General features: G+C 43.2%; 1 protein-coding gene across 2 annotated transcripts in view; it reads left to right on the plus strand.

Annotated features, from left to right (window-relative positions):
• Window positions 1–2,680, plus strand: part of DCAF5 (DDB1 and CUL4 associated factor 5) — a 68,572-nt gene extending 65,892 nt beyond the window's left edge. For both annotated transcript variants that reach the window (XM_066321355.1, XM_066321356.1), the window contains exon 9: window positions 620–2,680. In XM_066321355.1, coding sequence (XP_066177452.1) covers window positions 620–2,428 — 1,809 coding nt within the window. In that variant the 3' untranslated portion in view covers window positions 2,429–2,680. The remainder of the gene's footprint in view (window positions 1–619) is intronic.
• The last annotated feature ends 9,533 nt before the right edge of the window (window positions 2,681–12,213 follow it).

The following is a 12,213-nucleotide window of genomic DNA, read 5'->3' on the forward strand; positions in this document are numbered from 1 at the left end:
CTCTTCAACTTCACCAGTTAAAACTGCTGCTGTGTCTTTAGATCTTCAGAGAAAGCTGGAAGATTTCTTTTCTTTGTAACTGTTCCCTAAAGGGAGTAGGGAGTAGTGCAGCTCTACTTTTCAGCTCCATGCATTCAACTCCCTGCCTGCTGATCAGGTGGGATTGACTACGTAGCTGGATGAAATGTTACTCTACACCACTGGCACCAGCAACTCTAGTTTCCTGGGAAACAAGTGCTTTCATTACTGCTAAGCCTGTATTGTAGGCAACAAACTATTCTTACTGTTAGTGAGTAAGCATCCCTTATTACATAAAAATAGAGCCCTGCAATTTGGGAGAAATTATCACACAATGAATTACCAAAATGATGGATAATTTGCAGTGTGAGAGCTTTTATATGCTGGGTGAAGTAAATGCAGGAAAAACACATTTGTAAAGGGGAAGAAAAAATCCCACAGCTCTGTAATATTTGTAAGTATGATACTGAAGGGTAAAAATTAATAAAAACAATCTGCAACCTGCAGCTATTCTGGGTATTTGAGCTACTGTTCAATTTCAAATGCTTATAATAGTTTATGAATTCCAAGACATATGTTTGGTTTTTATTTTCTGTTACAGATCTGGAGTCCCTACAAGCAGCCTGACTGCACAGGGGACCTGGATGGTAGAATTGAGGATGATTCACGTTGCCTCTACACTCATGAAGAGTACATCAGTCTTGTGTTGAACAGTGGCAGTGGTTTGTCCCATGATTATGCCAACCAGTCAGTCCAGGAAGATCCACGGATGATGGCCTTTTTTGACTCTCTCGTGCGCCGGGAGATCGAGGGCTGGAGTTCTGATTCAGACAGCGATCTCAGTGAGAGCACAATCCTGCAGCTCCATGCAGGAGTCAGTGAACGCTCTGCTTACAGTGAGTCGGAGTCCTCCACCTCTTTGCATCACTCCCCACCACAGGTGGCTGAAGAGTCTGATGAAACTGCCTATAACTTAAGGGCCTTAAGATCCACTGCGTCCCCCTCAGCCAGAGAAGACGCGGCTTCCCGTCAGCAGAGGCTCTCTGCACTGAGAAAGTATCAGGACAAACGTCTTCTGGCCCTTTCCAATGAGTCTGACTCTGATGACAATACCTGTGAGGCAGAACTAGATACAGACCTTTTCCCACGGCCACCATCTCCGAGCCCTGAGGAGAATGAATCCAGCAGTTCCAGCAGCAGCAGCAGTACAGAAGATGAAGAGGAACTGAACGAAAGACGCACATCCATGAGGCAACGCAATGCACTGAGACGCCGACAGAAGGTGCAAAAGGAGGAAAGGACTAGCACTAACACAGAGAATATAACCCCTTACATAGGTGAGGACATATATGATTACCCCCAGATCAAAGTGGATGATCTTTCTTCCTCTCCAGCTTCTTCACCAGAAAGGAGTTCGGCCAATAAAGAAGTCCTTAAAGAAAGAACGTCCCCTTGTTCAGACAGTGAGTCAGTGGAGAGAAAGATTTACAAAGCTTACAAATGGCTCCATTATTCTTACATATCCTATTCAGCTAGTAAAGATGGTGAATCCTCCAGAGGAGGTGGAGAAAATGATGAAGGGAAACCAGGAACCAGTGGAAGGCACAGTGCAACATGCTCGCTAACTAAGGAAGATGCTAGGAACTTAAGTTCAGTAGCTCCTCAGGGTTCCTCAGCTCTTCCTGCTGAAAACCACAACAGAGAAAATTTAAAAGAATGTGGTGGGATAGAGAATTCTAGTAATGGTCAAGGTCATGAATGTGACAATCAGCGGCAGATGGAGGGTCAAGAAAACACATCTGAAGACACAAGCAGTGGAGGTGTAGAGCATTCTTTTGAGACTAAAAAGCTCAATGGAAAAGCTAACTGTAAAGGGCTAAATAGCTGTACTGAAGAACCTTGCATTCAGACCACAGGACTTGTGGAACAGAAAAATAGTCAGAACTGTCAACCAGCGCCAAGCCATCACTCACTGGTCCCTCCATTCTCCGCTGTTGCCATCTGTAGCATGTCAGGTCACTGCTCCAGAAACCAGACTGATGGCAGTGAGGAGAGGAGCTTTGACCCCTCCTGCATTAACCACAATAATGGCCACTTGCATCTTCACCCTTCATGCTTCAACAATGGACAGAGTTTTGGAGAGCAGGAGTCTGTGACGCGAGGACTACAGGTGCACTCAAATGCTGATAAAGGCAACCTTGTACAGGTGGGTGTGACCTTGCACAAAGACTGCTGTCTGTCTGACATGGACTCCAACAGCTACAATGTGAGCACAAGAGAGGATACTGCTGACCTGCATCCTGCGGGCAGTGAGAGCACTCAATCTCTCGGAGGACTGAAAAGACACAGAGTGGAGTTGGAAGATCCAGATTCAGAGGGTTCATCCTTAGAAAAGAAGTTAAAAACATGATAAATGCAAATGTCTGTCGTAGTGTGCACTCTCTCAAAAAGAAAAGGAAAAAGAAAGTATTAAAGGCACATAGAGCTTGGGTCTGAAACATTGCGTTTGATTCTCCATTCTGTTCCTCAGTGGGTCTGTTTTAGATTGCCAGTGGTTCATGCTGTATAAAAATCCAACTTGCTCCTTAATGAGACTGAGTCTAGTGTACCCATACAAGGTTCTGTTTAAAGTAAATCCTTATTAAGATGGTTGACTGAATAATTCTTGTGTGAACATGTGTCATTTGTTCAGCCAGCCAACCAGGATGACTGCTTTAAAGTTTAATTGTTCTTCTAAGGAGGAAGTTTTCCATACTGACACAACATATTGCAGGCTGAAGAATGATGGAATTAGATCACACTGCTGATAGATCACATAATTAGGGTGTGTTTCTTGTTGAGGAAAACAGGGGAAAAGTGTTTCTGGGCCCTTTATTCTGCTTCAGAAAGTAAAGAAATGCAACCATTAGGGAGGATATTTTCATAACTGCATGGTATCTTCAGAGATGATACTTCATAATGCACTTACTTCTGATACAGTTCAGTGACATTATTTTTATGCCAACAGAAGAGCTATAGGAAATGAGCCTCTTTCCAAAATCAACTTTAGACTGTTCCCATGGTGACATTCAATTTTGTGGGCTTTTTTAAAGAAAAGAGCTGAATAACACAGTGTCATCACTATAAAGAAGTATGATTGTTGGCAAGAAGCAGGTATGCTGTAGACCTCGTTCTAACCAAGGGCTTTTACAAATTGGGTATTGAAACATGCCTTTCTGTGATCTTAACACATAGACATTCTTCTTCATAATCATTTTTTTTATTATTATTATTATTATTATTGTTATTATTATTATTATTATATCCAAACACCCAGAACCATAATAATAATATCTCAATTGTGCCCACCCTTCCCTCATGCTCTTACTTTTGGGAAGCAGTAGACCAAACAGAAAATAGCTGAAGTATGGATAATGTAACTGATTCATGTTAACAGCATAATTTGGTAAAGTCTGAAAAATGCTTTTTTAATCAGTTTTTCAGACCAAAACTGGTTGGGATTGGAGATCAGGGTTGGTTTTCCACCACTGTGCTGCTAATATCTGAAATTGTATATGGGTAGATGTATTCAGCACAGTTCTGCATGGAAGGGAGTGCTTCAGAGAACTGTCCCCACGTGTGGGGAGACTGTGTCTTCAAGCCTGGCAATCAGAACTTGGGCAAGAGCACAGCTCTTGCTGCCAAGAACTGGAGTACTCTGTGGTGGAGAGAGTTGTTTCTTGCCTGGGCACTGTTTTGAGTGGAGTATCTGGTGAGTCATCTCAGTTCTGGCATGCTGGAATTGGTGAAATTGCACTTGCTCCCCTAGCAACAAGGTAAGAAGAGTCAGTGTGTGAAGGGAAAACAAACCATCTATAAAAGATACAAAAACTACATGTATGTTCAACAGAAAAAGAGGTTGCTTTGGACCTCAGTAATTTTAAAGGCTTTCAAGCCCAAAACCAAGGAAGGTTTAGTTTATTTTAAGGAACTGGAAATTTTTGCTTTCAATACAACTCTAGCAGTACACTGCTGTAGAGCACTGGCCTCAGAATTATTATTTCAGATCCACAACTCTCTGGTTCCTTGGGAAAGTAGGAAAAAGCCCTGCTAAAACAGGATGAAAAGTGAAGGAGCACTTCAGAAGGGGTGCTGTGAGGGAAAGGTGTGGGAGGGAGAGTGAAGAACATGACCTGAAACGTTGTCTTAAAACTACTGTAAGTAAGTAGTCTGTCATAGGCTGTCTGCCCACACTGGGTCTGCTTTTCTAGGTGAGAAAGGCAAAGGGTGTTTGTAAACACAAGCAAAATTGGCAATAAGAGCAACCTCTGATACATTGTTACTTTATTGAAAAAAAGTGTTCTGTACTTACTACATTGTACATCCCTGCAATCAAGATCACTATAGGATTGTTTTCCTCAGTTGTAGAAACATCTTACTGTAAATTCTGAGTTTTAGCTAAAATCTTCAGGTTGCTGAGTCAAAACTTTTTATGTTTTAAAAACATAAAACATTGGAAAATTTTCTCATCCCTCACTTCTAGTGAACAAGCATCTCTACTCTTCTTTGACATGGTTATCTTTTCCTGGTGTTTTCCCAAATGCCTTGTGGTCTCACTTCTGGTTCTTTTGTTGGTTTTGAAAAGCAGAATAAAATCTCCCTGGCTTGATGTTAGAGAAATCACAGAATGGGTAAGGTTGTAAGAGACCACTGGAGGTCATCTAATCCAACCTCCCTGCTCCTGTACCGGCTCTGGGCATAAAGGATTGCTGTGGTTTCCCCAAAGACAACCTCCTTTGCTGTCTTATTCTTGTTATTTCTAGTTTCTGTCAGACAGGAGGAGGAAGGCAAGCTGCAGTCTTAACCTTTTGTTCACAGGAAACTTCAAGGCACATGAGAACTACAGCTTTTGAAGCAGTGCATTCACTTCCTCACATAAATAAATGTTATCAGCAGTAGGCAGCTCCATTATGTGGTAGAGTCCCAAAAAAGCAAGCCAGCAAGCAGCAGCATGTCCCCTTCAGGTAGCCAACACTGAGAAGAGCAGGTTGCTTCACTCTTGTCACTGATCCTGTGTATTTGCTCTCCCCACCCTACACTTGGGTTGCTTGTCCTGCTGTGTGCCCACAGCTTCCATATGAGTTTTGCTGTGTGCTTGGAATTGTCACTCCCTACTTCTGGGAAAAGAGTAAACTGATAGGTGGAAAATCTTACTAATTTATCAGAAGAGATTTTACCTTTACTAATAATCTGCCATGTACTTAAAACCGAAAAGGTTGTGTAAATATTGACCTACCCTGTTAGTCACTATTTGCTTACCATGCAGCATGTTATGGCAGGAAATTTGCTAGGCCACCTTGTAGAGTTCATGTCCAGAGAACCTTATCAGTGGGAAAGAACAACCCTCCTTTACATCTCCCCAGAACATGTTAGACAAAGAAATCTTGATTTTTAATGAAGTTCTTTCTTATGTTTCTACAAGGTCACAGACTGTATTTGCTTATTTCAGCTTTCTCTGTTTAAAGAGAGTCAAAGCTGACTCTTCCTCTGAAGAGCAAGCATGAGGCTTGTCTGGCCCAGTGTATTAACTGCTTGTAGAGATGCAGGAGGATATGAGATCTATCAACCAAAGTTCATCTCAGGTTTTTCCAGCTCTCCAGTGAACATTTTACCAAAGCTGGTGATTTTTCTCCAAGGTGAGTGGCTCAATGGAGATGAGACTTTACTCTTTAGAAGCAGTTCTCACAGACTAAGCATGAGCAGAAAGACACAGCTGCCTCAAGAAGGCAAGAGCACAGGTTTTTACCAGTTGCTTGCAGAAAATTCTGAAATTGTCTCAACTGATTACAGAACCTTTCCTCCAAAATTTGCAGTGGATTTTTTTCCTGCTAAGTTTCATAATAGAGTAAGTGATTGAAACCAAATCCTAATCTCTGGAAGTAATTTATTTGGTAGCTGGGAAGTCACTATTCCTCGAACATTTAAAGAAGATAGGTCCACTTCTGAGATCTTGTACTTGCCTGCATTTTTACATCCTCGTGAATACACAGAAGTCTCTTGCTCAGTGTGGCCATCACAAGCGGATGTGGCCTGATATTACTGAAGTCTTGGGCAGCTTTCATTTCCAGTTAATTTATTTTGCTGTTTGTGGAAGAGAGCAAGACAAGATTGTTGTTACTACCTCATTGAGTTAAAATGCTCTGTGTAGGTGAGTTTTCATCTCCTTTTTACAGGTACTGGTACTGGCAGAGGTACCCTTGACACCTGATGCTTTCTCCCTCATTTTCAGCCACTCAGATTATCTGTGTGTCTTCAGACCTGGGAAGCTCAGGGCTGTGCTGCAGGATCTTCAGAGTACCAGAGAAACGCAAATGGCTGCAACAGCTGAATTACTATGTGCACAAGCACATGGTTCTTCAGGAAATCTTCAATAAACTAATCCTAGCACATACACAACTTATAAAACACATCAGCACACTCCTGCAGCTGTGTCAGGATGCACCAATTAGCCCAGCTAATGGTCAACTCTTAGGAACAAAAATTCTATATCAAACATCTGAGAAAATGACAATTCTTTAGGGGGGAAAAAAAAAAAGAAAAAAACCCAAACCCACCATCACCACCCCCCTCAGTAAAAAACCCCAAACCAACATCCTACTGGTTATGGGAGGCTACAAATTTGCCAAAGTTTTCTTCAGTGATTCTGTAGATCAAAAGCAGAGAAATTCCAGAAGTCAGTGTGTTCTGAGATCAGAGGAAATAATTTGAATTTGATGTTTCTACTTCACCTGATTGAAGTCAAGAACTTGGAACTTGGGCCTCTTGCCTTTCACTTGAGATCCTAAGCATCAGCGTATTGCGTTATTCAGGATGGGGTTTGTTCTTCCTTGGTCTGAAATGCAAAGGGGAAAGGAAATAGAAACAGATCCTTCCACAAATACCTGGAGCAGAGCCTTGAGCCCAGCCCAGCTGGTTTATGGTTTGGTGAGAAACTGCTGGAGGACCCTTTCTCCCTTCTCCACCTTGTGTGATCTCTGTTCCAGAGAGCAAGATGAGTTGCTGATGCAGCTCTGAATGCTTACCATTGTCTTGAATGTGGGAGAATGGTCCTTCCAAATCGGGTCGGGTGGGTATGATTTTTTTTTTATATTATTATTTTCTTGTAGACACAATACCTACCTCCTGAGTTGACTGCCAAGTCAATGAGCTATTTGTTCTGGCATATGGCTGGCAAGCTCAGCTTCTGTGTCTCAGGGATATCTTCCCATTAACGTCTTGTTTTGCATGGTCTCACCAGCAGTTCTGGCCTTGCTTTGCAAATCTAGGTTGGCACTGTTGCAGCTTTCAGAGCTGATCAGAGCTGTGCCTTTGCTGAAGCTGCCATTAGCACTCTGGCTGCTTGGAGCTATGTGGCAAATGAGAAAAAATGCTCCCATAAGCACGCTGAAAATGCCTGTATTTGAACTTTTGAAGGAGAGATCAGATCCCTCGCAGCCAGACAATGCCTCTGGCTATGTCTAGCACTTTCATGATTGGATGCTGCAGGAGTTGCAGGTTTCTAGTGTAATGCAGTCCCTCCCAGTCTATATTTTACTTCACAAACCACAGCTTCTTATTTGCAGCATTAACAGCCGAAAGCACCAGTTCATAGGTACTTCCAGGGCTCACCTTCTGGCCATGCCTAAATGGTCAAACCACATGATCTTTGGGAAAGTCTTAACGTGTCAGTGTCCTGCTTCCAGAACAAAGACTGAAGCAGAAGTTGCTTCAAGGAAAGCCTAATGCATATTTTCAAAGAGCTTTGGCTTTAGCTCAGCATTTAAGGTTAAGTACTGATGAGATACATACTCTTTAAAATGTGGCTGCATGGCAGAAAAGGAAACAGCAAGAGCTTCAGAACTGAATTCCATCAGGAAATAGGAAAGGAGTTGAAATGTATTTAAAAACAAACAAACAAGCCCCTTATATGCAGTTAGGTTTTGAATAGAAGTTCATTGCCTGCTTCAAAGAGTGACTTCTAAAAGCTTCAGCAATACATTTACAGAATCGAATTCTCACCCTTGAGCTTGACAAGTCTAACCCACCGATGTCAAGAAGCCAAGAAGCCACAGCCAGGCCTCACATTGCTCTTTTGATGGGCCTGCCACATGTTGTTACCCAGCTGTGGTTACTCTTCCATGTGCAGCCATTGTGGCTGTCAGCAGCAAGGCTGCCCCATGCTCTGACCAGCTGATTCTGTCTTGGTTTTTCTGAAGCTGTCTGGTTTAGATTCATATTGCCTGGGATGTGCTGAAGAAAACCCAAAGTGTTTTCCTTTAAGCACCTTAGTTCATATCTACCTCTGGATCTTGGAGGGAAGGTTGGGGGCTACATTTCTGGGTGATTTTTATGCAGCCTGTTAAAGTGAAGAAAATAAATGCATTCTTGCAGGAGGAACAGAGGAGTACAAGACATAAGCATCCTCTGACTTACTCTTTCCCTTCCTGAGGTTTCCATGTCTCCTTGAGGAGTCTTGTACATTTTTCTTTTCTCTATGACCCAGAGAGACTTCCAGGGTGGGGTGGCTAGAAAACAAAAATGAAACTTAATTGCTCTGCCTCAGTGACACTGCCAGTATATTATGACCAGACCTGGCATTTCCTGGCTTGGAATTATATCCTTGAATACAATTTTCTCCAAAGCATGAGCAAAGTCTGCTTCCCACCTATCTAAGCTTTGGAGGGAGAGAAAGGAAAGATGGTCTAAGCTCCAACAATCTTGGAATGAAAGGCTGTACATATTTAAAGCTGGTTATAATCCCCCTGTTCCCAAGGTTTCTATTACACACACCCCCCAACTCTGCAGTGCAGTGCACTTATCTGCATGCAGGGATGACAACAGCAGAAGTCCTGCATCTCCCATAATCCAGGGACTACTGAGAGTGCTTCAGTGTGTCTGACAGGGCAGATCTCTAGTCTTTCCATAAAGAAGCTTTTTTTAGCTCATACATATTTCTGATGATGTGGAAGATTTATTTTTGATCTGGGAAAGTCTGTAGCAATGTTTTGAATTCCTGCATGGCTGACTGACTGATAATCTATCTGAGGAACACTGGAAGCAATTTACAGCCTTAGATGGAGATTTTTATTTACTTACATGTACTTCTAAAGTCAAAACTTACAGTTCATCATCCAACACGAGGGCTCTTCACCTTTTACCTCCCCTCTGTTTTCCAAGGAAGGATAACTTTCTCCTTCAGTTCACTAGTAACGTCCACTAATCTGTATAAAAGGTACAGATCATTTGTGGCCCATCTTCCCAACAGTTAATGAACTGTTAATGCTGGGACAGTAGGACAGTAGAGCTTCTTGCTAGAGACACACAATTTGCAGCAGACAACAGGAGAAATGGCTCATTAATCTATGCTCTGAAGTTGAAATCTGCAAAAACATGGGAAGATTTCAGTCTGAGTGACACATCTTGAGGTCTCCTACAGCTGGGCCTGAAATACCTTTGATGTTTCTCCAATTTTATGCTATAGTCTCCAAAGCCAGTGTTTGTTTCCAGCCCAAGGGTAAGCCTACTCTAATCTTACTTTTGCCAGATGAAAATGATTTCAGAACTTCAAGTCAGTGTATTGCTTAGCTGATTACATTTCTGAAGTTTAAATCAAATTAAATACTCAGCTGATCATACTATACAATTATACTGCCTAAAGGGAAGGATTTAATTTGTCTACAGCTGGGAAAGGAAAAAACCAAACAAGCCAACAAACAAAAAAAATCCCCAAACATTTTAAACTCTGACTAAAAGGGAAGCTGATGGTTGCATGAGCAGCTGAGATCTGCTACTATGAAACTGCTGCAGAGGGGAAACCTCTTCTCCAGGATGGAGGCAGGCAATCCTGAGCTGCTGGGCTTCCTATGGGAACCAGTTCAAATTCCAAAGCCCTTGGAAAGCTGACAGGTTTCTCCTGGATTAGTATGCGTGTTGACTCACACGGAAAGCCCCAGAAGGAGCAGCAGGAGCATTTGGTGGTATGCAGGCTCAGAGAGGGGTGCTGTGACTCCTGTCATTAGTGGAAAGGGAGGGACATCTCAGAATCTCAGCATGGTTTGGAAGGGACTTTAAAGGTCATCTTGTTCCAACCCCCCTGCCATGGCCAGGCACACCTTCCACCAGACCAGGCTGCTCAAAGCCCTGTCCAACCTGGCCTTGAACACTTCCAGGGATGGGCATCCACAGCTTCTCTGGGAAAACTGTTCCAGCACCTCACCACTCTCATAGTAAAGAACTTCTTCCTAATATCTGATCAAACCTACCTTCTTTCAGTTTAAAGCCATTACCCCTTGTCTTATCACTACATACCTCTCTCCACATTCCCTGTAGACCCCTTTAGTTTCTGGAAAGCTGCAATAAGGTCTCCCCAGACACTTCTCCAGACTGAACAACCTCAACTTTGAGAGTTTCAGCCTTTCCTCATAGGAGAGGTTCTCCATACCTCTGATCATCTTTGTGGCACTCCTCTGGACTCACTCCAGCAGGTTGATGTCCTTATGTTCAGAACCCCAGAGCTGGATGCAGCACTACAGGTGGGGTCTCACCAGAGCAGAGCAGGGTAGAGGGGGGGAATCCGCTCCCACCCTGCTGGCCACAGTACCTGGTAATTCTTCCACAAAATCGTTGCCCTATGGAGGAGTAATTCACTGGAAAAGGAGGGGCAGGGAGTTACCAGGACTTCAGTTCCCTCCCTCACCAATTCCACTTGTTACAGCATCTTTGCTTCTGATGTCAGGATGTGAAGAGCCCATTTCACCACTGCTGATAGCAGCATATAATGGAGCTGCCTAGGTAGCTGTGGCTTCCTTCCATCCAGCCCTGACTTTAAATGGTTGTAGGATGTTACCCTGGAAAGTCCAAATACCACACTGAGACAGCTGGGTACCGGTGATTTGCAAATGAACTTGGGTTCAGGGGCAGTAAATGCACTAATAAAGTACATATTTACAACTGGCAAACAGTGACAAGGGGAAGATCACTGCAATAAAAATGAATTAGAAATGAGGAAATATGGGCAAGCAATGAGGGAAACAAAGGTCCTAAGGAGAAAAAAAAAAAAAAGGAGTACAAGGCAAGTAAGAGTATTTGGTCAAATCCAGAGCAGAAGGAACCTGCTGTTTTCCCAAAAGCTGAAGGTGCAGTTTGTCTGTGGTAGCACAGAGTGGGCAGGACCCCGAGGTGAGCTGCCCTGCCCCAGAAAAGCCAGTGAGGAGCTGTGGCTCCTGTTCCTTCAAACCAAAAGGAATCCATAATTTGCACTTGGGGGTTTTCAGCTAACCACACAGAAAGATCTCTGAACTGCTAATATAGTGTGGGGAGTATTAATATGCCTTGCTGCTCAGGAAAGCTCTGGGGGTCTTGGAAGCAGCCGTGGAAACAGGATGACCTAATTCCAGTCCCACTGGCTTGCTTTCAGTGCCAACAGAATGAAGATTTGATATGAGGCAAGTGCTAAAAAAGAAGCAAGAAAATATCATCGTGGCTAATTAAATAGTGCAAACTGATAGGAAATTATGTAGAAAATGGATTGTGTTGACTAAGCATATTTTCAAGCTCAGCTGATAAATGTAGAAGTTGCAATAATACTTGGGCCACTGGAGAGGTGTTTTCAGTGTCCTAGGGCCCAAGCATTGTCTATTAAACCAGAGCAATCCACATGCAGTGAATTCATCATTAATCAACATTAACCCCAAGCAGCAAACCCTTAGTGACATTTTTAGTGGACAGCAGGGCCTCAGACAGGTACTGATACACCTATTAATGGCTGGGCAATGTGCACAAGGGTAACTACGTCCTTTGCAGCCTGTATTACAAGCAGAAAAGATAGAACAACATGGCTCAGCAGCCAAGCAGCCTGTCAGTGTCATACCAAGCACCATGCCCCAGGTCAGGCCCCAGAAGATCAGGCCCTGATAAAACTGGGCCACTTGGGTATGGGAAGAAACCAGCCAGAAATGCAGCCATTTGTATGGCTGAGGGATATAAAAAAGACAAGTCAATGTTACGTTTTCCTAACATTTTTCAGGGCAATTTTGGGAAACCGGACTCCAAGCAGTTTCAACCCTTTGTGTGCTTCATTGCTATCTGTTGATCACCTTGTCTGGTGCAGCACAAGTCCGACAGAGCTGGGGCCTCCTCACAAAGGGAGAAGTTTTCTCACAGTGCTGTGTCTGGGTG

The sequence above is a fragment of the Sylvia atricapilla genome, chromosome 6, assembly GCF_009819655.1.
Source record: "Sylvia atricapilla isolate bSylAtr1 chromosome 6, bSylAtr1.pri, whole genome shotgun sequence".
Taxonomy (NCBI): Eukaryota; Metazoa; Chordata; class Aves; order Passeriformes; family Sylviidae; genus Sylvia; species Sylvia atricapilla.